Source organism: Salvelinus sp. IW2-2015, unplaced genomic scaffold, assembly GCF_002910315.2.
Source record: "Salvelinus sp. IW2-2015 unplaced genomic scaffold, ASM291031v2 Un_scaffold16574, whole genome shotgun sequence".
In the NCBI taxonomy this organism is placed as follows: domain Eukaryota; kingdom Metazoa; phylum Chordata; class Actinopteri; order Salmoniformes; family Salmonidae; genus Salvelinus; species Salvelinus sp. IW2-2015.
This window is the reverse complement of record NW_019957653.1, coordinates 114,528-139,507: the sequence shown is the minus strand read 5'-3', so window position 1 is coordinate 139,507 and position 24,980 is coordinate 114,528. Positions and strand designations below refer to the sequence as shown.

Below are 24,980 nucleotides of genomic sequence, written 5' to 3'. Positions count from 1 at the left end.
ATTTCCGCTCATGAAACATGGGACCAACACTTTACATGTTGCATTTATATTTTGGTTCAGTATATATGTAAATGCATGGAGTGTAGCCAGTCTGTAAGTCAACATCCATCCTGTTACAGAATATGATCTTCGCCCAAGACAATTACATGCCACACGTGTGCATGTTGAAACAAAGTGTGCATGTTGAAACAAAGTGTGCATGTTGAAACAAAGTGTGCATGTTGAAACAAAGTGTGCATGTTGAAACAAAGTGGTGCACTGTTGTTTTGCACAGCAAGATAAAGCTGAACACTGATTGTTTGATGACGGACTCTATTAACTGTTGATTGATGCCTGACCTTCCCAACGACTCTGTCCCTCGAACACACACACACACAACACACACACACACACACACACACACACACACACACACACACACACACACACACACACACACACACACACAACACACACACACACACACCACACACACATGTTACAGCTCTGGGAGTGTGTGTCCCACTCTCGTAAGCTGTGGTGTTGTGTCCATCTCTCTGTACAGCTCTGGGAGTGTGTTCTCCATCTCTCTGTACAGCTGTGGGAGTGTGTGTCCATCTCTCTGTACAGCTTCTGGGAGTGGTGTTCTCTCATTCTCTGTACAGCTCTGGGAAAGTGGTGTCCATCTCTCTGTACAGCTGTGGGTGTGTGTGTCATCTCTCTGTACAGCTGTGGGAGTGTGTGTCCATCTCTCTGTACAGCTCTGGGAGTGTGTTCTCCATCTCTCTGTACAGCTTGTGGTGTGTGGTCCATCTTACGCTGTGGGTGTGTCTCCATCCTCTGTACAGCTGTGGGAGTGTGTTCTCATCTCTCTGTACAGCTGTGGGATGTGTGTGTCCATCTCTCTGTACAGCTTTGGGAGTGTGTTCTCCATCTCTCTGGTACAGCTCTGGAGTGTGTTCTCCATCTCTCTGTAGCAGCTGTGGGGGTGTGTCTCATTCTCGTACAGCTTGTGGGAGTGTTGTTCTCATCTCTCTGTACAGCTGTGGGAGTGTGTGTCCATCTCTCTGTAACCAGCTGTGGAGTGTGTGTCCATCTCTCTGTACAGCTTGGAAGTGGTGGTCTCATCCGTGTTCTGTCTTGTACAGCTCGGGAGTGTGTTCTCCATCTCTCTGTACAGCTTGGGAGTGTTGTCATCTTCTGTAAGCTGTGGAGTGTGTGTCCATCTCTCTGTACAGCTGTGGGAGTGTGTGTCCGTATCTCTCTGTACAGCTGTGGGAGTGTGTTCTCGCATCATCTCTCTACAGCTGTGGGTGTGTGTGTCCATCTCTCTGTACAGCTGTGGGAGTGTGTTCTCCATCTCTCTGTAACAGCTGTGGGTTGTGTGTCCATCTCTCTGTACAGCTGTGGGTGTGGTCCATCTCTCTGTACAGCTGTGGGAGTGTGTTCTCCATCTCTCTGTACAGCTGTGGGTGTGTGTGTACATCTCTCTGTACAGCTCTGGGAGTGTGTGTCCATCTCTCTGTACAGCTCTGGGAGTGTGTGTCCATCTCTCTGTACAAGCTCTGGGAAGTGTGTTCTCCATCTCTCTGTCGTGTGGGTGTGTGTGTCCATCTCTCTGTACAGCTCTGGGTGTTCTCCACTCTCTGTAACAGCTGTGGGTGTGTGTGTCCATCTCTCTGTTACAGCTGTGGGAGTGTGTTCTCCATCTCTCTGTACACTGTGGGTGTGTGTGGTCCATCTCTCCTGTACAGCTGTGGGAGTGTGTTCTCCATCTCTCTGTACAGCTGTGGGTGTGTGTGTCCATCTCTCTGTACAGCTGTGGGAGTGTGTCTCAATCTCTCTGTACAGCTGTGGGTGTGGTGTCCATCTCTCTGTACAGCTGTGGGAGTGTGTTCTCCATCTCTCTGTACAGCTGTGGGTGTTGTGTGTCCATCTCTCTGTACAGCTGTGGGAGTGTGTTTCTCCATCTCTCTGTACAGCTGTGGGTGTGTGTGTCCATCCTCTCTGACAGCTGTGGGAGTGTGTTCTCCATCTCTCTGTACAGCTGTGGGTGTGTGTGTCCATCTCTCTGTACAGCTCTGGGTGTGTGTGCCCATCTCTCTGTACAGCTCTGGGAGTGTGTGTCCATCTCTCTGTACAGCTCTGGGAGTGTGTGTCCATCTCTCTGTACAGCTCTGGGAGTGTGTGTCCATCTCTCTGTACAGCTGTGGGGAGTGTGTTCATCTCTCTGTACAGCTGTGGGAGTGTGTGTCATCTCTCTGTACAGCTCTGGGAGTGTGTTCTCACATCTCTCTGTACAGCTGTGGTGTGTGTGTCCATCTCTCCCACACTCTCAGTGTATCAAAGCTGCCAGTTTAATTCATTTACAGCTGTGCGTGGTCGGATACCAATACGGCTTGGAGTGTGTGTGTGCGTGTGTGTGTGTGCGTGTGTGTGTGTGAGTCTGTGCGTGTATGTGAGTCAGTGTGTGCGTGTGTGTGGCGTGTTGGTCTGTTGTGTGTGCCGCGCACGGCTCGCGCATGTGTGTCATGAGAAAAAACTTTGTTAGGATCTATTTATGCTGACACATTAAAATCTTGGTCGATGGTAGTCTGCCACCTGACAATAATCTCCTAATTACCTTTGAGGGTGGTGTGTGTGTCCCTGCACCAAAAGGTCAACAGTCAGATGGTTCTTTAAATGACAGTCACAGAGCCATTATTACCACTTCAGTGGTGCAGACTGACATTTCACTTTTCTTAATTACCCTAAGAGGTTTGGTAGAAATCAATATTTGTTCATCAGTATAGAGACAACATCTGACATACTGTACTCTGACTACTCAACGCTATTGCTCACCGTTGAGAAAATCCTGTTCAAGCAATTCAGTTTATGTTCAGGCAAAATGTAAGCAATTCAGTTTTATGTTCAGGCAAAATGTAAAGCAATTCAAGTTTATGTTCAGGCAAATGTAAGCAACTCAGTTTCTGTTCAGGAAAAATGTAAGCAATTCAGTTCTGTTCAGGCAAATGTAAGCAACTCAGTTTCTGTCAGGAAAATGTAAGCAACTCAGTTTCTGTTCAGGCAAAATGTAAGCAATTCAGTTTCTGTTCAGGCAAAATGTAAGCAATTCAGTTTCTGTTCAGGCAAAATGTTAGACGTTTGTCAGGAATGGCAACTCGTTTCTGTTCAGGGCAAATGTAAGCCAACTCAGTTTTCTGTTCAGGCAAAATGTAAGCATTCAGTTTCTGTTCAGGAAAATGTAAGCAATTCAGTTTCTGTTCAGGCAAAATGTAAGCACTCAGTTTTGTTCAGGCAAAATGTAAGCAATTCAGTTTCTGTTCAGGCAAAATGTTAGCAATTCAGTTTATGTTCAGGCAAAATGTAAGCAACTCAGTTCTGTTCAGGCAAAATGTAAGCAACTCAGTTTCTGTTCAGGCAAAATGTAAGCAACTCAGTTTCTGTTCAGGCAAATGTAAGCAATTCAGTTTCTGTTCAGGCAAAATGTTAGCAATTCAGTTTATGTTCAGCAAAATGTAAGCAATCCGTTTCTGTTCAGGCAAAATGTAAGCAATTCAGTTTCTGTTCAGCGCAAAATGTAAGCAACTCAGTTTCTTCAGGCAATGTAAGCAACTCAGTTTCTGTTCAGGCAAAATGTAAACAATTCAGTTTTCTGTTCAGGCAAAATGTAGCAACTCAGTTTCTTGTTCAGGCAAAATGTTTAGCAATTCAGTTTATGTTCAGGCAAAATGTAAGCAACTCAGTTTCTGTTCAGGCAAAATGTAAGCAACTCAGTTTCTGTTCAGGCAAAATGTAAGCAATTCAGTTTCTGTTCAGGCAAAATGTAAGCATCAGTTTCTGTTCAGGCAAAATGTAAGCAACTCAGTTTCTTGTTCAGGCAAAATGTAAGCAATTCAGTTTCTGTTCAGGCAAAATGTTAGCAATTCAGTTTATGTTAGGCAAAAATGTAAGCAACTCAGTTCTGTTCAGGCAAATGTAAGCAACTCAGTTTCTGTTCAGGCAAAATGTAAGCAACTCAGTTTATGTTCAGGCAAATGTCAGCACTCAGTTTATGTCAGGCAAAATGTAAGCAACTCAGTTTCTGTTCAGGCAAAAGTTAGCAATTCAGTTTCTGTTCAGGCAAAATGTAAGCACTCAGTTCTGTTCAGGCAAAATGTAAGCAACTCAGTTTCTGTTCAGGCAAAATGTTAGCAATTCAGTTTCTGTTCAGGCAAAATGTAAGCAACCAGTTTTTCTGTTCAGGCAAAATGTTAGCAATTCGTTTCTTAGGCAAATGTACACAGTTTCGTTCAGCAAAATGTAAGCAACTCAGTTTCTGCTTCAGGCAAAATGTAAGCAACTCATTTATGTTCAGCAAATGTAAGCAACTCAGTTTATGTTCAGGCAAAAATGTAAGCAACTCAGTTTCTGTTCAGGCAAAATGTAAGCAATTCAGTTTCTGTTTCAGGCAAAATGTTAGCAATTCAGTTTCTGTTCAGGCAAAGATGTAAGCAACTCCAGTTCTGTTCAGGCAGAAATGTAAGCACTCAGTGTTGACTATGGCATCTATCTTACAAAGTGTCTGTTCCTTCTCCATCAAGTATTCCCATCTGATTCAGAATGTACAAGTGAATGCTTTGTGATGCTTCGTTTCCTCTGACAGTCTCTACTCTTTTCCTACCCGCTCCTCATAAATCTCTAGCAGCTGGCCGTTAGGAATCTGGAAGTGGAAACAAGCAGCGCTCTACGTTTGACACAGTCTGACTCCATGTAGYTGCAGCTTTCAAGGTTTTAGTCTTGATCTCAATTCTCAAACTCCCGTCACTACCTGTCAAGGGGGGGCTACTATTYTTTCCAGTGCCCGAAACRTTTCCCTTACTTTATTTGACTAMGGGATMATGTAGAAAATACTGCAGTGCGGGTTGATCTGTGTTAGAAGAAGTGATTCTATATACATAGAAGGGGATCTCTCTGACTACACTCTYATCTTTAGCCTATATTCCCTTTATTGATTTAGGAAAAATCCTCTAGGGATTGRATGTTCGATAAATTGATAATCTTCCGAAAAAGTACAGTAGAGCGCAATGAAAAAGGCTACTTAAATGTAGCTATTTGTTATGTAGTGAAAGGAAGGTACCGGGGTATGCATATTCAGGAGCTAGGGAGGCCTAGCAATAAGATGRGAAATATCTCTTATTCAGTGTTAAAAATGAGATAGCCCACTGTGCTCTCAGCTCATTAGGATCACTGTTAGGAGAGAGAGTTATCAGACTTCTAATGCTGGCTATTTTTAAATGTGAGAAATATTATATTTTCTTCAYTCTTTTCATCGCCCCATTTCCACCTTTTTTCTCTCTCACATGGTCAAATAATTATAGCTCATTGCCACCCTCTAGCTCATCAGTGAGTGTTAGATAGAGGGAGGGAAAGTGAAAGACGTGTGCCAGTCTCACTCTCTCTAACTCTCCCACTTCCCAGTTCTGTCATTACAGATTGGAGAGCACGGAGGAAATAAGATAAGGAAAGGAGACATGGAARGGAAGSAARTATTGAAACKAATGTCTCTTTCTGTCTTTGCTGCTGCAGGAACTTCTACTACATCACCATGCTGAGGGACCCTGTCTCCCGCTACCTGAGCGAGTGGAAGCACGTGCAGCGCGGCGCCACCTGGAAGACAGCCCTGCACRTGTGTGACGGCCGCTCTCCCACCCAGGACGAACTGCCCGCCTGCTACAGTGGCGACGACTGGACCGGGGTCACGCTGACCAACTTCATGGACTGCCCTTCCAACCTGGCCAACAACCGGCAGGTCCGCATGCTGGCCGACCTCAGCCTGGTGGGCTGCTACAACGTCTCCACCTTCACCGCCGGCGCCGAACGGGAGCGCGGCCGCGTCCTACTAGCCAGTGCCAAGAACAACCTCCGCAACATGGCCTTCTACGGCCTGACCGAGTTCCAGCGCAAGACGCAGTACCTGTTTGAGCGGACGTTCGGCCTGCGCTTCATCCAGGCTTTCACGCAGATCAACAGCACGCGGGCGGCCAGCGTGGGGGTGGGGGAGGGGGCTCTGCGGCGGCGCATCGAGGGGCTCAACGCCCTGGACGTGGAGCTGTACGAGTATGCCAAGGAGCTGTTCCTCCGGAGGTACCAGTACAGCCACCAGACACAGCACCGGGAGCAGAGGYTGAGGAGGAGGCAGGAGAGGCAGGAGGAGAGGCAGYGGCTACACCAGCACAGRGCCCCCATCTCCAAAGCCAGGAGGGAGGAGGAGGAGAGGGAGATAGAGGGGGTGGAAGGGGAGGAGGTGGGAGGTGTAGCCACCACAGAGGACTACAGCAGCCAGGTGGTGAGATGGTGAAGCCGTAACACCCATGTAAGGACTAGTACTTCTTGTCAGTTTCTCTCTCTCTCTCTCTCTCTCTCTCTCTCTCTCTCTCTCTCTCTGCTCCCTCTCTCTCTCTGCTCCCTCTCTCTCTCTCTCTGCCTTGGGCTGCCCAATGGTGTCTTAATCTTTCAGATGGATGTATTTATTATTTATTATTACTATGTATTATGATGTGGTAAACTTTTGTTTCTCCTCTCATGCAGAGTTTATTGTGTGTGTTCATTTTCTAATGCTTGTCTGTTTTTCAAAGTAGGTGAACAACTCTAGGGTGTCAAATGAACATTCTACAAGATTTGATCAGAATCTCCATGGGACTGTACGTAAACAAAATTAGCGCCTCAGGATTCTTGAAAAGTAATGTGGTTCACTTAGGGTTGCAAAGGGAGGGTACAGTACTGTGAAAAAGTTTTAGGCAGGTAAGCTAACAAGGTGAGGTTGCTGAACACAGTTTACTGTCAAAAGTCATACACCATGGCAAGACTGAGCACAGCAACAAGACACAAGGTAGTTATACTGCATCAGCAAGGTCTCTCCCAGGCAGAAATGTCAAGGCAGACAGGGGTTTCCAGATGTGATGCCCAAGCTCTTTTGAAGAAGCACAAAGAAACGGACAATGTTGAGGACCATAGACGCAGTGGTTGGCCAAGGAAACTTACTGCAGCAGATGAAAGACACATCATGCTTACTTCCCTTCGCAATCGGAAGATGTCCAGCAGTGCCATCAGCTCAGAATTGGCAGAAAACAGTGGGACCCTGGTAACACCCATCTACTGTCTGGAGAAGTCTGGTCAGAAGTGGCCTTCATGGAAGACGTGGGGCCAGGAAGCCACACCTCCGACGTGGAAACAAGGCCAAGCGACTCAACTATGAACGAAAACACAGGAACTGGGGTGCAGAAAAATGTCAGCAGGTGCTCTGGACTGATGAGTCAAAATTAGAAATATTTTGCTGTAGCAGAAGGCAGTTTGTTCACCGAAGGGCTGAGAGCGGTTCACGAATGAGTGTCTGCAGGCAACAGTGAAGCATGGTGGAGGTTCCTTGCAAGTTTGGGGCTGCATTTCTGCAAATGGAGTTGGGGATTTGGTCAGAATTAATGGTCTCCTCAATGCTGAGAAGTACATGCAGACACTTATCCATCATGCAATACCATCAGGGAGGCATCTGATTGGCCCCAAATGTATTCTGCAGCATGACAACAACCCCAAACATACAGCGAAAGTCATTAAGAACGATCTTCAGTGTAAAGAAGAACAAGGAGTCCTGGAAGTGATGGTATGACCCCCACAGAGCCCTGATCTCAACATCATCGAGTCTGTCTGGGATTACATGAAGAGAGTAGCACCTGAGGCTGCCTAAGTCCACAGAAGAACTGTGGTTAATTCTCCAAGATGTTTGGGCCAACCTACCTGCTGAGCTCCTTCAAACTGTGTGCAAGTGTACCTATAAGAATTGATGCTGTTTTGAAGGCAAAGGGTGGTCACACCAAATATTGATTTGATGTAGATGTTTCTTCTGTTCACTCACTTTGCATTTTGTTAATTGATAAATATAATCTACTAACATGTCTATTTTTGAAAGCGTTCTTACTTTACAGCATTTTTTCACACCAGCCTAAAACTTTTGCACAGTACTGTATAATACTGGAAACTTTCAAAGTTTACCAGTAAACTACCAGGATTTTGGTAGCTCTCTTTTTGTATTTTATCAGATGACATCTACAGGTCATTTTGGGTACTTCAGTTTATCACAGGTGTCTGTAATTATATATGGCCCTCTATGTGGCCTTATCACATGTAAAATGTATAAAATAATCGCATAAGATTTTAAAATAGGAAATTGAATGAAAAACCTGTAAAATATTATTCAAATATAAACCATCAACTTAGTGAATACCATTGGTGTTTAATATGAGGGTTTCAGCATAAAACACATTTATATTTTTTTACACACTTTTATGTCTTTGTTGTAACTGTTTTGTCACCAAACTGGTGGCAGTTGTGAAAAAAGTCAATAGTTGGAAGAGTTGCAGAGTTAAATGAAAAAAATGCCATTGTTGATTAGATGCTTTTTTTCATTAATTAGCCTATTTTCTCTTGAACGATATGGTCTATACACTAGAAAGTCATGGACAATATGGACACAGATATAAAAAATGTATACATATATGAATATATATTTTTTAAGTTATTTGAGTAAATGACCAAAGTTACCAAAGATTACATTTTAATTACCAAAACTACTGAAAATTCCGGTAACTTTAGTGAATTAGTGGTAGCTTTGCRACCTAGGACTTGCTCATGATATCTAAAGTAAGATACGATAGTAAATAACACAATAAAGGATTCATTAACCACCCTCCCATACTTTGGTTATTTAGGACAGGACTTGTATTAGTTCACTTTGTAAGTTTGCGTTCCAACTATGAGTTAGTATGTACAGTATGATGATATTCAAGACGTTCACCTGTAGGAAAGCTGTTCATTAAATGTACGCAGCATACCACTGATTTCCAAGCTTTCCAAAATCTGTCCTTTTTTCTGCTTCCGTTCACATTGTGTTATTCATGACAAAGAGAAGTCTTGATGACATCCAGTTCTCTTTGCACGCCTTCCCTGTCAAATCCACAAACGCGCACACACAAACACTCACACAAACACGTAGACACACTCACTCACTGTGTGATGAAACTCTGTTTAAGATGTTAGAAATAAACACCGGGGTGGCACAATAGGCTGGCTGTCTGAACCAATTAGAGCCCTCTTATGTCATGGTGGTGTAGAGCAGCTGTTAGCCATTAGTTGTGGTTACAGGCAGTTCAGGGTGAAATTAAGCGTTTAAAGTGCCATTGAGCTTGACTCCAACGCAGCACAGTAAAGAGTAGGCTGTCTGAATGCCGTACTCCTTCATCTGGGTACATAGTCACCCTGGGGATTTCTACACACCAGAGAGGCTGAACAGAACCAGTGATCTACAGTTGAAGTCGGAAGTTTACATACACTTAGGTTGGAGTCATTAAAACCCATTTTTCAACCACTCCACAAATTTCTTGTTAAGAAACTATAGTTTTGGCAAGTCAGTTAGGACATCTACTTTGTGCATGACACAAGTAATTTTTCCAACAAATGTTTACAGATTATTTCACTTATAATTCACTGTATCACAATTACAGTGGGTCAGATGTTTACATACGCTAAGTTGACTGTGTGTCACGGCTGACTAGRTGTGTAGCTAGGAATCAGGCGCAGAGAGCAGAGAGGTCCAGGGGAAAGATGCACTTTAATGYGGAACCAAAAGTAAATGCCCAAACACGCAGGGTGCAAAACACTGACCAACCCAACACAACGGGTAACACGGTCCAGAGCACAAACAACACCAACGACATAAACGTGAACATGAAAATAATCCCGCACAACAAAGGGGCGGGTTCCACACGCTAAATAGGGARGCAAATCAAGCACACACAAAATAGGAGCAGGTGTAACTAATGAGACAAAACTAACCGAAAAGAAAAAGGGATCGGTGGCAGCTAGTAGGCCGGTAACGACGACAGCCGATCACCATCCGAACAGGCGGGGGAGCCAACTTCGGCGGGAGTCGTGACAGTACCCCCCCCTGACGCGCGGCTCCCGCAGCGCGCCGCCACTGGCCTCGAGGGCGGCCCGGAGGGCGAGGCGCCGGGCGATCCGGGTGGAGGCGGTGGAAGTCTCTCAGGAGTGAATGGTCCAAAATGTCCTCCACCGGTATCCAGCACCTCTCCTCCGGACCGTACCCCTCCCAGTCCACGAGGTACTGTAGGCCCCTCATCCGGCGTCTCGAGTCCAGAATGGTACGTACTGTGTACGCCGGGGACCCCCCGATGTCCAGAGGGGGCGGAGGGACCTTAGGCACCTCATCTTCTTGTAGGGAACCAGCCACCACCGGCCTGAGGAGAGACACATGAAACGAGGGGTTAATACGATAATAAGTAGGAAGTTGTAACCTATAAACACCTMGTTTATCCTCTTCAGGACTTTAAATGGCCCCACACACTGYGGCCCCAGCTTCTGGCAGGGTAGGCGGAGGGAGGGGCAGGTTTCAGGTTTAGAGCCAGACCCGGTCCCCCGGTGCGAACGCGGGGGCCTCACTGCGGTGCTGGTCAGCGCTCTTCATCTGCCGTCCCCCAGCCAGTCCCAACGATTCCTGGACGGCTTTCCAGGTGTGCTTTGAGCGCTGCACCCATTCTTCCACCACAGCAGCCTCGGTCTGGCTCTGATGCCATGGGGCCAGGACCGGCTGGTAGACCAACACACACTGGAAGGGAGACATGTTAGTCGAGGAGTGGCGAAGGGAGTTCTGAGCGAGCTCTGCCCAAGGAACATACCTCGCCCACTCCCCTGGACGGTCCCGGCAATACGACCGCAGAAACCTGCCCACATCCTGGTTTACTCGCTCCACCTGCCCATTTCTCTCGGGGTGGAAACCCGAGGTCAAGCTGACCGAGACCCCCAGCCTCTCCATAAACGCCCTCCAAACTCTGGACGTGAACTGGGGACCCCGATCAGAGACGATGTCCTCATTCACCCCGTAGTGCYGGAAGACATGGGTAAACAGAGCCTCCGCAGTCTGCAGGGCCGTAGGGAGACCGGGCAACGGGATGAGACGGCAGGACTTAGAGAACCGATCCACAACGACCAGGATCGTGGTACTTCCCTGGGACGGGGGAAGATCGGTGAGGAAGTCCACCGACAAGTGTGACCACGGCCGTTGTGGAACGGGGAGGGGCTGTAACTTCCCACTAGGCAGGTGTCGAGGAGCCTTGCTCTGAGCGCACACCGAACAGGAGGAGACATAAAACCTCACGTCCTTAGCCAACGTGGGCTACCAGTATCTCCCCCTAAGACTCCGCACTGTCCTCAATGCCAGGATGACCCGAGGAGGGTAGAGTATGAGCCCAATGAAGTAACCTGTCCCGGACACCCCGCGGCACGTACTGAGCCCCTGCTGGACACTGAGGGGGAGCAGGCTCCAACCGCAAGGTCCTCTCTATCTCCGCGTCCACCTCCCATACCACCGGTGCCACGAGACATGAAGGTGGAAGGATGGGGGTCGGTTCGATGGACCGCTCCTCGGTATCATATAGGCGGGACAACGCGTCGGCCTTGGTGTTTTGGGAGCCTGGCCGGTACGAGATGGGGAAGCGGAACTGGGTAAAGAACATGTCCCATCTAGCCTGACGCGGGTGTTTCACACCCTCAAGCCAATGTCTCCACACCTTCAGAGCCTTGACTACAGCTAACAACTCCCTGTCCCCCACATCATAGTTTCGCTCCGCCGGACCGAGCTTCTTCGGAAAAAAAGGCACAAGGGCGGAGCTTTGGTGGCGCACCCGAGCGCTGGGACAGCACGGCCCCTACCCCMGCCTCGGACGCATCCACCTCCACTATGAACGCTAAAGAGGGGTCCGGATGCGCCATCACTGGCGCATTGGTGAACAGCTCCTTCAGACGACTGAAAGCTCTGCCCGCCTCTGCTGACCAGCACAAGCRCGCCGGTGCTCCCTTCAGCAGTGAGGTAATGGGAGCAGCCACCTGACCAAAACCCCGGATAAACCTCCGGTAGTATTTGGCAAACCCTAAAAACCGCTGCACCTCTTTTACCGTGGTCGGAGTCAGCCAATTACGCACGGCTGTAACGCGGTCACCCGCCATCACCACCCCGGAGGTGGAAATGCGATAACCCAGGAAGGAAACGGCTTGTTTGGAGAACACACACTTCCCAGCCTTGACATACAGGTCATGCTCCAGCAGTTGCCCAAGTACCTTACGCACCAGAGACACGTGCGCGGCGCGTGTGGCAGAATAGATCAGGATGTCATCGATGTACACTACCACTCCCTGCCCGTGCAGGTCTCGGAGAATCGTGTCTACGAAAGATTGGAAGATGGCTGGAGCATTCTTCAACCCATATGGCATGACGAGGTACTCATAATGGCCAGATGTAGTACTAAATGCGGTTTTCTACTCATCTCCTCCCCGGGTACGCACCAGGTTATACGCACTCCTCAGGTCCAGTTTTGTGAAGAAACGCGCCCCGTGAAATGATTCCACCGCCGTAGCGATGAGAGGTAGTGGGTAACTAAACCCCACTGTGATTGAATTTAGACCTCTATAATCAATGCACGGACGCAGACCTCCCTCCTCCTTCTTCACAAAAAAGAAGCTCGAGGAGACGGGTGACGTGGAGGGCCGAATGTACCCCTGCCACAGAGATTCAGTGACATATGTCTCCATAGCCACTGTCTCCTCCTGGGACAATGGGTACACTTGACTCCTAGGAAGTGCAGCGTTCTCCAGGAGGTTTATCGCGCAGTCCCCTCGACGATGGGGTGGTAATTGGGTCGCCTTCTTCTTACAGAATCGGCATATTCAGAGCGAATGCGCACGGTGGAAACCTGGTCTGGACTCTCCACCGTAGTCGCACCTACGGAAACTCCTAAACACCTGCCTGAACACTCCTCTGACCACCCTCGAAGAGCCCCCTGTCTCCATGAAATCACCGGGTTGTGATGAGCTAGCCACGGAATTCCCAGCACCACTGGAAACGCAGGTGAATCAATAAGGAATAGACTAATCCGTTCCTTATGACTCCCTTGCGTTACCATGTCCAGTGGCACCGTGGCCTCCCTGACCAGCCCTGATCCTAATGGTCGGCTATCTAAGGAGTGCACGGGGAAAGGTTGGTCTAACGACACCAGGGGAATCCCTAGCCTTAGTGCGAGCCCATGATCCATAAAGTTCCCTACTGCGCCTGAATCGACTAGCGCCTTATGCTGTAGAGAGGGAGAAAACCCAGGGAAAGAGGTTAGCACAAACATATGGCCGACAGGAAGCTCTGGGTGAGTCTGGTGCGGACTCACCTGGGGTGAACGAGTAGTGCTCCGCCTGCCCTCCCGACTCCCAAACGAGCTCCTCCAGCACCGGTCGGCCGTGTGTCCTCGCCGACCACAACTGGTGCAGGAGGATACTCCTCCTCTGGTCCCCCTCGATGCAGCCCCCCCTAACTCCATGGGGATGGGAGCAGGAGGGCCTGGGGGTGGAATCAACCGGGCCCGTTCCGGACGCCCGCGKGCAGCCAGCAGGTTGTCCAGATGAATGGACATGTCTATCAGTTCATCCAATGAAATAGTAGTGTCCCGACACGCTAGCTGCCTGCGGACGTCCTCCCTGAGGCTACAACGGAAGTGGTCCATCAAAGCCCTGTCGTTCCACCCCGCTCCTGCGGCCAAGGTCCGGAGATCCAGGGCAAAGTCCTGCKCGCTCCTCGTCTCCTGTCGCAGGTGGAACAGCCGCTCGGCCCTCCGGTGGGTGATCGAACACAGCCCGGAATCGGCGGGTGAACTCGGGGTAGTGATCCCTCGCCGAGTCTGGGCCATTCCACACTGCATTGGCCCACTCCAGGGCCCACTCCAGAGGACGCTCACGCTCTCCTCCCCTGAGGGAGTCGGACGGACGGTAGCTAGGTATAATTCCAGTTGGAGGAGAAACCCCTGACACCCAGCCGCCGTCCCATCATACTCCCTGGGGAGCGCCAGACGCAGGGCCCCGGAGCCGGATGCTGAAGCAGGGGTAGGTGGTGCTGGTGGAGGGGGCGCTGGAGATGAGGTGGGAAGGCCACTCCTCTCCCATCGGTCCATCCTCTCCATCATCTGATCCATGGCGGACCCAATCCAGTGAAGAACGGTGGTGTGATGGAGGACCCTCTCCTCCATCGATGGGAGAGGAGGTGTGGCTGCTCCTGCTGATTCCATTGTACAGGTGCGGGGAAGTGTTCTCTTAGTTTTGCCGGTGCTAGACTAGAATTGCTCAACTTGGCATTGCAAATCATGCAGTTAGGACGCTGACTCCCATCACGTTCCGTTATACATGTGAATCCATATTGTACATATTCGTCCGACCACTTTCTTTTTTTGCTCGACATAGTAAGTATGAAGGGATTAAAATATTAAGAAAGAAATTACAAGACGTACCATCACGACAGTCACAAGTCGACTACTGAGCGCACCAAATTCCCTGCAGCACAGATAGGCCAAGCGATGTAGCGTGATCACCTGCAGCCAATGATGGCCAAGCGGGGCGTGTCATCACGAATCATATGAGTCGGATGTGTGTCTTGACCTCCGCCGAACCCCTGAGACTGACTCACCGAACCCCTGGGGTTCGATCGAACCCAGGTTAAGAACCACTGGGCTAAGGTGTATGTAAATTTCTGCCTTCAACTGTATGTATTGAGGAGGAGGAGGGAGGGGAGGAAGAGGAGGAGGAGGAGGATGAGGAAGTCAGTGTGTTCTTACTCCCATAATTGTACAACCATCATTATTTCTTATCAAGGGAACCCAGCAACAGTGAGATAAGTTGTTTTTCTCCGTAACTAATACCGTGCACTACTGTGAATAACACTTAGAATGTGAAGCTTTCTTTGAAAAGCAGTGTGATCCCAGTAGAAATCCATTGTTGCAAGAATTCAGACCAAAATTAACCTCAGTGTCAAGTCCACCGCTTCCCCAAATGGCACTTGTTCTAACCATAGGAGCTCTTATACTTTTAGAATCATTAACATGAGCGAGCACTGTGAAATGGTTAGTGACAGTCACGTATACTCCCTCTCAGGCCTCTAGGTCATCAGGCTGCTGATTATCCCGCACACCTGTCACCATCGTCAAGCACACCAGCACCTCATGACACTCACCTGGACTCCATCACCTCCTTGATTATCTTCCCTACATCTGTCACTCCCCTTGGTTCTTTCCCCAGGTGTTATGGACTCTGTTTCGTGTCAGTGCGTTGTTTGTGGTTTGTTTATTTATTTAAACACTCGCTCCCTGTACTTGTTTCCCGACTCTCAGCGCACTCATTACAGTGACGCATGAAGGGATATGGCACTCAGTAGAATCGTTTGGTGACATCATTTCTAAAGAACAAACAATCCAATCACTCCTCTTTTCTGAAGAAGATCTCTCACTGTTGATTGAAATGGGCCGTTCGGGTTGACTAATTTACCTTAAATATACATTGAAAGGAAGACAGCCCTGAACCACATGGAGTCCTTATACTCAGTACACTTATGTCATATTCAACATATTATGTAGAATTGATGTTTGGGAATGATATATATATATATTTTTAAATAGAAAAGTAGCTGTGGCCTGTAGAGACACCTGTAAAACAGTGGCTTTGTCAACTTACATTCCAGTTGACTTATATGGGAAGGGTGGGTGCTAATAGAAAGACAAGTGGTTAATCGGGAAACATGAAMATTTACAGATAGAAAGGGAGGCGTGGAGGAAGGAAGAGACAGGTTTACCAGACAGGAGAGGGTTTACCAGACAGAAACAGTTACTTCCTGGTTCCCAGTCAGTGTGCAACACAGCACTAATCTGTACATCTGAACACCTCTGAATGACAGTAGATAGTATGATAGGAGAACACATGCTCCTGTTGGCATACACCTGTACATTCTCAAAATGCATTAAACACTGCTTCTAAGGAAATTCTCAACAATGTTTACCGGAACGGTAGAGGAAGAGATTGAAAGGTTGACAAGAAACAATAGCCAACAATCAATTGCAGCTAGAGACAGGAGGAAATTGTTACACGCATAGGCCTACTCATTTATATTCATATTCAAGTTTCCATCCTAGCCTATCACTCGTCTTTATTGTTCTCATTGTGTTATGGTAGCAAGATACTATACAGAGGTCTTTTTTACTGTCAGAGAGTTCACTCAAGTGTTTCTTTGCGTTAGATGCTTTCTTTCAGCTTTGAATCTGAAGTGAGGTCTGGGCTCCCACAAGGTAGGGTGGACAGTGGACATTACCACCCTTTGATGTGGGACTCAAATAGTACAGCCTCAAATAAACATTTAAGCACCACTAATCTGACACTAGTTTGTTAGCTATTTGATACTATCAAATGATGAAATGAGTTGAAATTAAATTGGATGAGTAATGTATTATAGTAAATAGCCTTCAGAGGAAAAGCAGGATTATAGAGTTTATTGTCGGTTTCCTTATTAGGAAGTGGTTCTGTGATTCTTCATAATGTAAGATGTAAAACAGACGTCACTTAATAGCAGGAAATCTTTCTACCCAGCCACTCCTTTTCACCCCTAGCCAACCTGTTCCTTGTTCCTAGACTCTAATTTCATTGTTGCTTGCGTTAAGTAGGTGAGAAATACGTACCTGAGAGAGTGCCAACACTGGGTATAGAAGTGAAAACATTTGGTGTCTGAATCATGTTGACATGTTTCTGGTCCTGGGTCAAGTGTATCATGTTCTTGTTTCTCTAAAGTCATGCCAGAACAATGCGTCAAATACCCACCGAGCTCTGAGACGGATGTTGGATTGTTAAATGTTGATTGTTAAACGTTTATTTATAATGAACTGATATGTCAATATCAATAAGAGTATACAGTAGATATAAAGTCACTCTTTACAAGTATCTAACATATTTATAGAAACCACATCAATGTTGTAAACCTCATATTGGCGTATAATAAAATCTGATCAAAGCTTTTCTATTTACAGGATCACAGTACAGTATATACAATATTGTAGGACAATATATTGCCATGATAGTAATGTCCACACAGAATGAAACAGAACACTGTATTATATYTCMTGTCCTTAWTTCATGCCATATCCATKGSTGCTGTCYTTTYGGCTGAAGMTGTGTTACTGGGCTTACTGACRRCAGCCAGGCTGAGTTTGAGGTGAGTCCTGAMCTTGGTCCACCAGGGRCCCCAGKGGAACACACTGAGGAAGGCCTGCTGGAACTTGTCCCCKGCCAGGGTGTACAGAGCCAGGTTAAARAAGGTGTTGAGCCCCGCTAYGGGCCTGGACAGGATATAAGCGGCGTGGACCCAGTGCACCAGCATACATGACGACTCAGGCTTCCTCCTGGTGTCTACTCTTAGGATCCTCAGGACGTGGTACGGCAGGAAGCATACCACGAACACCACCAGGATCAGTACAGTGAGGCGACGTGCCCGTTCCCGGCAAGGGCTGTGAGTGTGGGGCCCCTTGGCTAGTTCACGGACCACACCGGCGTAACACACCACCACCACCACCAGGGGCAGCAGGTAGCCCAGCACGGTCAGCAGCCAACCGTACCACCACAGGACATCCGGGTCGCCGCTAGCAAAGTCCAAACACTGGGTCTTGTTGTCTTTAGTCTCCATGGTGATCATGGTGAGCATGGGCACGATCTCTGCCACGGCTATAGCCCAGACCGCAGCGCACGCCAAGATACCCCACCTCTTCTGCTGCACCTGCGCCGCCCTCAGAGGATGCGCCRCCACGACATATCGAAACACAGCCAAACAGGTGAGAAACAGTATACTACCATATAGGTTAAAGTGGAACCCGAAACGCAGAAAGCGACACATGAAGTCGCCCAGGGTCCAGGATTCACCGTTGGTGTAGTAGTAGACCATGAAWGGCAGACTCAGAACATACAGAAGATCCGTCAACGCCAGGTTGAACATGATGATAATGCTGGACTTCCAGGGTCGTAGCTTGGCCAGGTAGATGGCGATGGAGGTGACGTTACCCAGCAGCCCCACAACGAAAATGACACTGTACATGACAGGCAGGTAGTAGCGTTTCATCAGGCTGTCCACGCTGGTGCAGTTATCGTCGGATTTGTTCCCGCCGTAGATGGCGCTAGACATGACCGTGATGTGAGTGTTGTTATAGGCCTAGAAGAGGAACCCAAGTAGAGACAGACAGTTATATAATTATATACAATACCAGTCAAAAGTTTGGACACACCTACTCATTCAAGGGTGAAGACATCAACACTATTAATTAACACATGGAATTATGTAGTAACCAAAAAAGTGTTAAACAAATAAAAATAAATGTTATATTTCAGATTCTTTAAATTAGCCACACTATGACAGCTTTGCACACTCTTGACATTTTCTCAACTAGCTTCATGAGGTAGTCACCTGGAATGCATTTCAGGTGTGCCTTATTAAAAGTTAATTTGTGGTATTTCTTTCCTTCTTAATGCGTTTGAGCCAAACAGTTGTGTGTGACAAGGTAGAGGTGGTAAACAGAAGATAGCCCTATTTGGCAAAAGACAGAGTACAAGTTAATGTCAAGAACACCTCAAAAAGGCAAAGAGAAACGACAGTCCATCATTACTTTAAGAAATGAAGGTCATTCAATCGGAAAATGTCAAGAACTTTTCAAGTTTCTTCAAGTGCAGTCGCAAAAACCATCAAACACTATGATGAAACTGGCTCTCATGAGGAACGCCAGAGTAAAGGAAGACCCAGAGTTACCTCTGCTGCAGAGGATAAGTTCATTAGTTACCAGCCTCAGAAATTGCAGCCCAAATAAATACTTCAAAGAGTTCAAGTAACAGATACATCTCAACGTCAACTGTTCAGAGGAGACTGCGTGAATCAGGACTTCATGGTCAAATATGTGCAAAGAAACCGCTACTAAAGGACACCAATAAGAAGAAGAGACTTACTTGGGCCAAGAAACACGAGCAATGGACATTAGACCGGTGGAAATTTGTCCTTTGGTCTGATGAGTCCACATTTTCGATTTATTTTTCCAACCCCGTGTCTTTGTGAGTCGCAGAAAAGGTGAACGGATGATCTCCGCGTGTATTTTTCCCACCGTGAAGCTTTGCCGGTGACACTATGTGATTTATTTAGAATTCAAGGCACACTTAAAAACTTGATGAAACTATCCAGGACTGTAGAACCCACCAACAGGAACTATCTCTGCTTTTAGGCCTACTTCTACCACAGTCAAAACTATTACTACTACTATTACTACTACTACTACTACTACTTATTCTACTACTACTACTACTACTACTACCACTACTATTMCTACTACTAATACTACAGGTACTATTTCTAAAACAGTCACTTACGTTCACCTTTTCAACACTAGCCTCTAACAATTTCAACTTCTAAACATATTATACTACGACTAATTCAAAATGATCATTTTTAGTTCCCTCTGCTCTCATTATCACAAAAGGTGTGAGACAGTCTCAGGTTTGTTTGGCAGCTTACACGAACAAAAAAATCCGCACCATGCCAGTGCAAAGTTTACACCTCAGGTCTGATTATTCCTTCTCATCTTGTTCCTTACTTTTTTACTCTGCACTTCATGTATTCTTCCTTTCAGAAAATACTGTAACATGTGCAGCCACCTAGTAAGTATGATCAAYGCTAGACTAGAATAAAAAAAATCATCCTTAGTTTCTTTGTACTATACACATTGAGTCAGAAGGCTCGTTTATACCTGGTTCTAACATGCGTCCTTTGTTCTGATTGTGCCCACATTTTTAGACTGGTGTAGACGATTAAAAGACGCATTGTGATCTGATCACAATCAGATCTTCACCCAGAGTATTTGGATATTATCATTCAAGTATAAACCGATTTGGATGGTCAAATAATTTAAATTATCACTATACCGGTCTCTAAAATCATTGACAGGTAACACCATGTCTTAAAATAAATAAATAAATATTATTTTGAAAGAATATCTGTCAAATAACCTGCATACTGGGAGGCACCAGGGAATCTGGTCACAATGCAGACACAGTGGAAGGATAGGAGACAYATTTTAATACCGTGTGTAGATGCATCAGCTACAATGTGGGCACAATCAGAATGTGGATAAGATCAGGACAAAAGACGTATGTTAGTACTAGGTATAAACAAGGCTAGAGTACAGTTAGGGATATGGAAACTTACAGTCAGTCAGTCAGTCAGTCAGTGCTGTTCCCTCAGTCATCGATATCCTGTCTGAGACTTTCCTCCTCTTCTCTCTTATACATCAGCCACCTCTAGTCCCTCCTTTCAGCTACTTTAACCTCCTACATCACTGTCTGGCACCCACTACAGGAAAACACAAGCATGTCACGCACTGTGCCTTTGTTGGGCGTTACCTCATTGACTTCTGCATAGAACCTGTATTCACAAAGAATTCAGATCCTATTTCAGCTGTATTTGACATGAAACTATTACAAATATACGGGAAGTACAGTACTACTTCCTCTTCACTATGGGTACAATACATCATTCCTGTGCAGCAGTTATATAAAGGGAGGAATAGCGTGGAGTACATTGAGCTGCGTTATTCCCCCTCAGTGCTAGTGGTTCAGTGGCTTAGTGTTACTGTACTGTACTATGATGTCACATGTCCTGCATTTGGCATCAGCCTGCAGGTTGATATGCTTGATACATGTTGATGACAGACATTAGTGAACTAGAAATGGATGCCGGTGAAAACGGTCAAAAGCTGTGGTGGTTATAAGTATTTAGTAATGTTACAGTGCAAGTTCAAATCATGAATGTAAAGGGTATCTAGAGGTAGTTACGATATAGTGAAAATGCCCACATTTACAATAGTACAACATATGCTCCTAAAATTCTTTGTGGTGAATGTGGATTTTTTAAAATTTTATTTTTGGTGTAAAGTTCACCTACATTTCATATCTAGGACAGACTACGTAACATAGAGATTCCAGTTCTGGGTCACCAGGGGTGTAAAGTACTTAATAAAAAATACTTTAAAGTACTACTTTACTACTTTTAGTTTTTGGGGGTATCTGTACTTTACTATATATATTTTTGATAACTTTTACTTCACTACATTCCTAAAGAAAATAATCACTTTTTACTCCATACATTTTCCCTGACACCCAAAATTACTCATTACATTTTGAATGCCTAGCAGGACAGGAAAATGGTCGAATTCACACACTTATCACGAGAACATCCCTGGTCATCCCTACTCCCTCTGCTCTGGCGGACTCACGAAACCCGAATGCTTTGTTTGTAAATTATTTCTGAGTTTTGGAGAGTGCCACTGGCTATCTGTAAATAACAAAGAAAGAGAATTTTACCATCTGGTTTGCGTAATATAAGGAATTTGAAGTGATTTATACTTTTACTAAGGTATGACAATAGAGTACTTTTTCCACCACTGTGGGTAATGGAGATCAACCTCCTGTATGTCAAACCTACTGTGGAAATCTATAGGGACCTACAGTGTTGGTATGACACATACTGTGGTGTACATAGTATATGCATAATGCAGGACAGTTGTTTAGACCGGCCAATGAGTTGGTGTTTACCCTGTTTGTTTTTACTATACGAACTGGCTCACACCTATATTTATTTTCCTTATTTACCATATCTTCGACCTTAATCTAGTAAAACATGCGTGCTATTCGCAGACAAATATTTAATCGGGATAGGTGTCCCTTCCACGGGACGGTTGAGCTACCATAGGCTAATGCGATTAGCACGAGGTTGTAAGTAACAAGAACATTTCCCGGGACATAGACATATCTGATATTGGCAGAAAGCTTAAATTCTTGTTAATCTAACTGCACTGTCCAATTTACAGTAGCTATTACAGTGAAAGAATACCATGCTATTGTTTGAGGAGAGCGCACACTTTTGAACATGAAAAGTTATTCATRATCAAATTAGGCACATTTGGGCAGTCTTGATACAACATTTTGACCAGAAATGCAATGGTTCTTTGGATCAGTATAAAACTTTGAACATACACTGCTGCCATCTGGTGGCCAAAATCTAAATTGCACCTGGGCTGGAATAATACATTATGGCCTTTCTCTTGCATTTCAAAAATGATGGTACAAAAAAATACAAAAGAACGGTTGTTTTTTTCATTGTATTATCTTTTACCAGATCTATTGTGTTATATTCTACTACATTCCTTTCACATTTCCATAAACTTCAAAGTGTTTCCTTTCAAATGGTACCAAGAATATGCAAATCCTTGCTTCAGGGCCTGAGCTACAGGAAGTTAGATTTGGGTGTCATTTTAGACGAAAAGGGAAAAAAAGGGGTTAATCCTTCAACTAAACTAGCCATGAAAAATGGCGACTACTGTTACTCCAAATTCAAATCAACCATAACAGGAGTTTTTTAACAAATGTTTACTTTACAAAAAAGCTAGTTAAATACACGTTGTGGGTTACTCGATAGTGAGGGAAACTAATATACTAATGTGGTCTTCACTGAAGCAAAGTAGATGTTGTTTTTATTGTATAGAAAATCACCTGAGATCATAAAGAGACAAAAAGAAACTCTCGACACATTCAACCAATAAGAGTCTACATTTGAGTTGTCATGTGACGGTGACACCCCCTCTATTACTGAAATGGAAAGACTACCCAGAGAAGATGATGATAATCCGGGCAGACAGAGGGCATCATGGGGAATCATGATGGCGCAGCGAGGGTCTAGAGTTTGGGCATCTTGGCAGCATTGAGGCGCWGGGACACACAGGAGGAGCCAGCGGCATAACGCATCTCCCTCAGCATCCCGCTCCATTCCTTCTTGTCCTCTTCGTACCTTACACAGGGAAAAGGAAGATACAGTGATGAGGAACAAACCAAGACGTAGTTGATTGTTTGTACAGTACCACTGACCAAGTAGGGCCCTCTCATTTCTTTTTTCATTTAGCTTTACTTTTATTTCTTGTCATACATTTATATAACAAATTATTATAATTGAACTAAGATGAATAAGTTCTACTTCTTTGTCCACAGGAATGGAAATGTAAGCCATCTAAAATAACAAACCCACATCAAACAGGGCTGAACAAGGTGAACTTGTGTTAGCTCACTGAGTTACTGCCTAGGCTTTAGCACGATGGGCTAACACAGTCCTTTCGCATGCATGAAGAAGACCCGGGTTTGAATCCCAGTTGATAACATAATAACATTAAAAGAGGGGACTTACTGCCAAACATCAGTGACCTCTGCGGGGACCACCTCCTTGTTGTGATTCTGGATGATGGTGAAGCCCCCAACGGCGTACAGGGCCCCCTCACTGCTCAGCAGGTTCACTGAGCTCCTCTCCTGGGGAAAGTCTGTGAACGTCTCCCATCTGCGAAAGAAGGTCATTAGGGATAGCATCAGGGGGACTCTTTATAATTAAGGCCATCCTGACTCAAGATGACTAATAACGTTTACCCTCCTCCTTTGTTCCAAAGTCGTAGACTTCAGATGCAGCAGTGAGGCCTTCCTCGTTGACTCCACCGGCCACCACAATCTTTCCGTTGTAAATGACAGCTCCGAACATGGCTCTGGCTGTCTTCATGGCAGCCAGCTCCCTCCACTCTGACTGCTTGTGGTTGTATACAAACATTTTGTTCAGGGCTTTGCTGCGCAGGAGAATGATAGTCAGGGTTGTCAGAACTCAGGAAATGTCCTTCTGGCAACAGTATAGAAAGACTGTGATGGATTTACAGTTACGGTTTGGATTCAATAAATCAGACAACATGTATTACAATNAGATCTCAGGAAATGTCCTTCTGGCAACAGTATAGAAAGACTGTGATGGATTTACAGTTACGGTTTGGATTCAATAAATCAGACAACATGTATTACAATACGTGCTCACATGCAGTGGAGGCTGTTGAGGGGAGGACGGTGCATAGTAATGGCTAGAATGGAGTCAATGAAATGGTATCAAACACATCAAAAACATGGTTTCCATGTGTTTGATGTCATTCCATTGACTCCATTCCAGCCATTGTTATGAGCCATCCTCCCCTCAGCAGCCTCCACTGCTCACATGAACACATTACATTATTTTCACTATGGTCACATTTGAAAACGATTTACTTAACCATGTGTACTTCCATAATGAAAGTAATGACTTCTACACTAGCTCTATAGTCTAGCATGCTCACATCTAGACTACAAACAGCTGCAGCTCACACCAATTCTTTAGCAAAACGCATGCAAGTGCACGCACACACACACTAAAAATTAATTTTCAGTTGTCGAGGGGACCTAAAATGTATTTCCATTCAAAATCTTATCTTCCCTAAATAAGGAGCTTGTCAACAATGTTTACTGGAACGGGAGAGGAAGAGATTGAAAGGTTGACAAGAAACAATAGCCAATAATCAATTGCAGCTAGAGACAGGAGGAACTTGTTACACGCATAGGCCTACTCATTTATATTCATATTCAAGTTTCCATCCTAGCCTATCACTCGTCTTTATTGTTCTCATTGTGTTATGGTAGCAAGATACTACACAGAGGTATTTTTTACTGTCAGAGAGTTCCCTCAAGTGTTTCTTTGCGTTAGATGCTTTCTTTCAGCTTTGAATCTGAAGTGAGGTCTGGGCTCCCACAAGGTAGGGTGGACAGTAGACATTACCACCCTTTGATGTGGGACTCAAATAGTACAGCCTCAAATTAACATTTAAGAACCACTAACCTGACACTAGTTTGTTAGCTATTTGATACTATCAAATGATGAAATGAGTTGAAATTAAATTGGATGAATAATGTATTATAGTAAATAGTTTCAGAGGATCAGCAGGATCATAGAGATTATTGTCAGTTTCCTTATTAGGAAGTGGTTATGTGATTCTCCATAATGTCAGATGTAAAACAGACTTAATAGCAGGAAACTTTCCCCCCTGCCACTCCTTTATCCCCCAGCCAACCTGTTCCTTATTCCTGAGAAATACGTACCTGAGAGAGTGCCAACACTGGGTATAGAAGTGAAAACATTTGGTGTCTGAATCATGTTGACATGTTTCTGGTCCTGGGTCAAGTGTATC

At 45.6% G+C, this 24,980-nt stretch overlaps 3 protein-coding genes across 5 annotated transcripts in view; 1 reads left to right on the top strand and 2 right to left on the bottom strand.

Annotated features, from left to right (window-relative positions):
- The window catches only part of LOC112080912 (heparan-sulfate 6-O-sulfotransferase 3-B-like), a 31,781-nt gene extending 25,390 nt beyond the window's left edge, over positions 1-6,391 (top strand). Inside the window, exon 2 of the mRNA XM_024146842.2 lies at positions 5,548-6,391. Within this exon, the coding sequence (XP_024002610.1) occupies positions 5,548-6,319 (772 nt within the window). The 3' untranslated portion in view covers positions 6,320-6,391. The remainder of the gene's footprint in view (positions 1-5,547) is intronic.
- Positions 6,392-16,379: 9,988 nt separating this feature from the next.
- Positions 16,380-24,980, bottom strand: part of LOC112080905 (2-oxoglutarate receptor 1-like) — a 13,171-nt gene continuing 4,570 nt past the window's right edge. Inside the window, exons 1-2 of one of the 3 annotated variants that reach the window (XM_070442752.1) lie at positions 20,114-20,680; positions 16,380-18,079 (exon numbers count right to left, since the gene is read on the bottom strand). In XM_070442752.1, the coding sequence (XP_070298853.1) occupies positions 17,012-18,052 (1,041 nt within the window). In that variant the 5' untranslated portion in view covers positions 18,053-18,079; positions 20,114-20,680 and the 3' untranslated portion in view covers positions 16,380-17,011. The other 2 variants (XM_070442753.1, XM_024146833.2) reach the window with 2 other exon arrangements.
- Positions 22,622-24,980, bottom strand: part of LOC112080910 (kelch-like protein 41b) — a 39,182-nt gene continuing 36,823 nt past the window's right edge. The window contains exons 5-6 of the mRNA XM_070442751.1: positions 23,141-23,287; positions 22,622-22,750 (exon numbers count right to left, since the gene is read on the bottom strand). Coding sequence (XP_070298852.1) covers positions 22,639-22,750; positions 23,141-23,287 — 259 coding nt within the window. The 3' untranslated portion in view covers positions 22,622-22,638. The remainder of the gene's footprint in view (positions 22,751-23,140; positions 23,288-24,980) is intronic.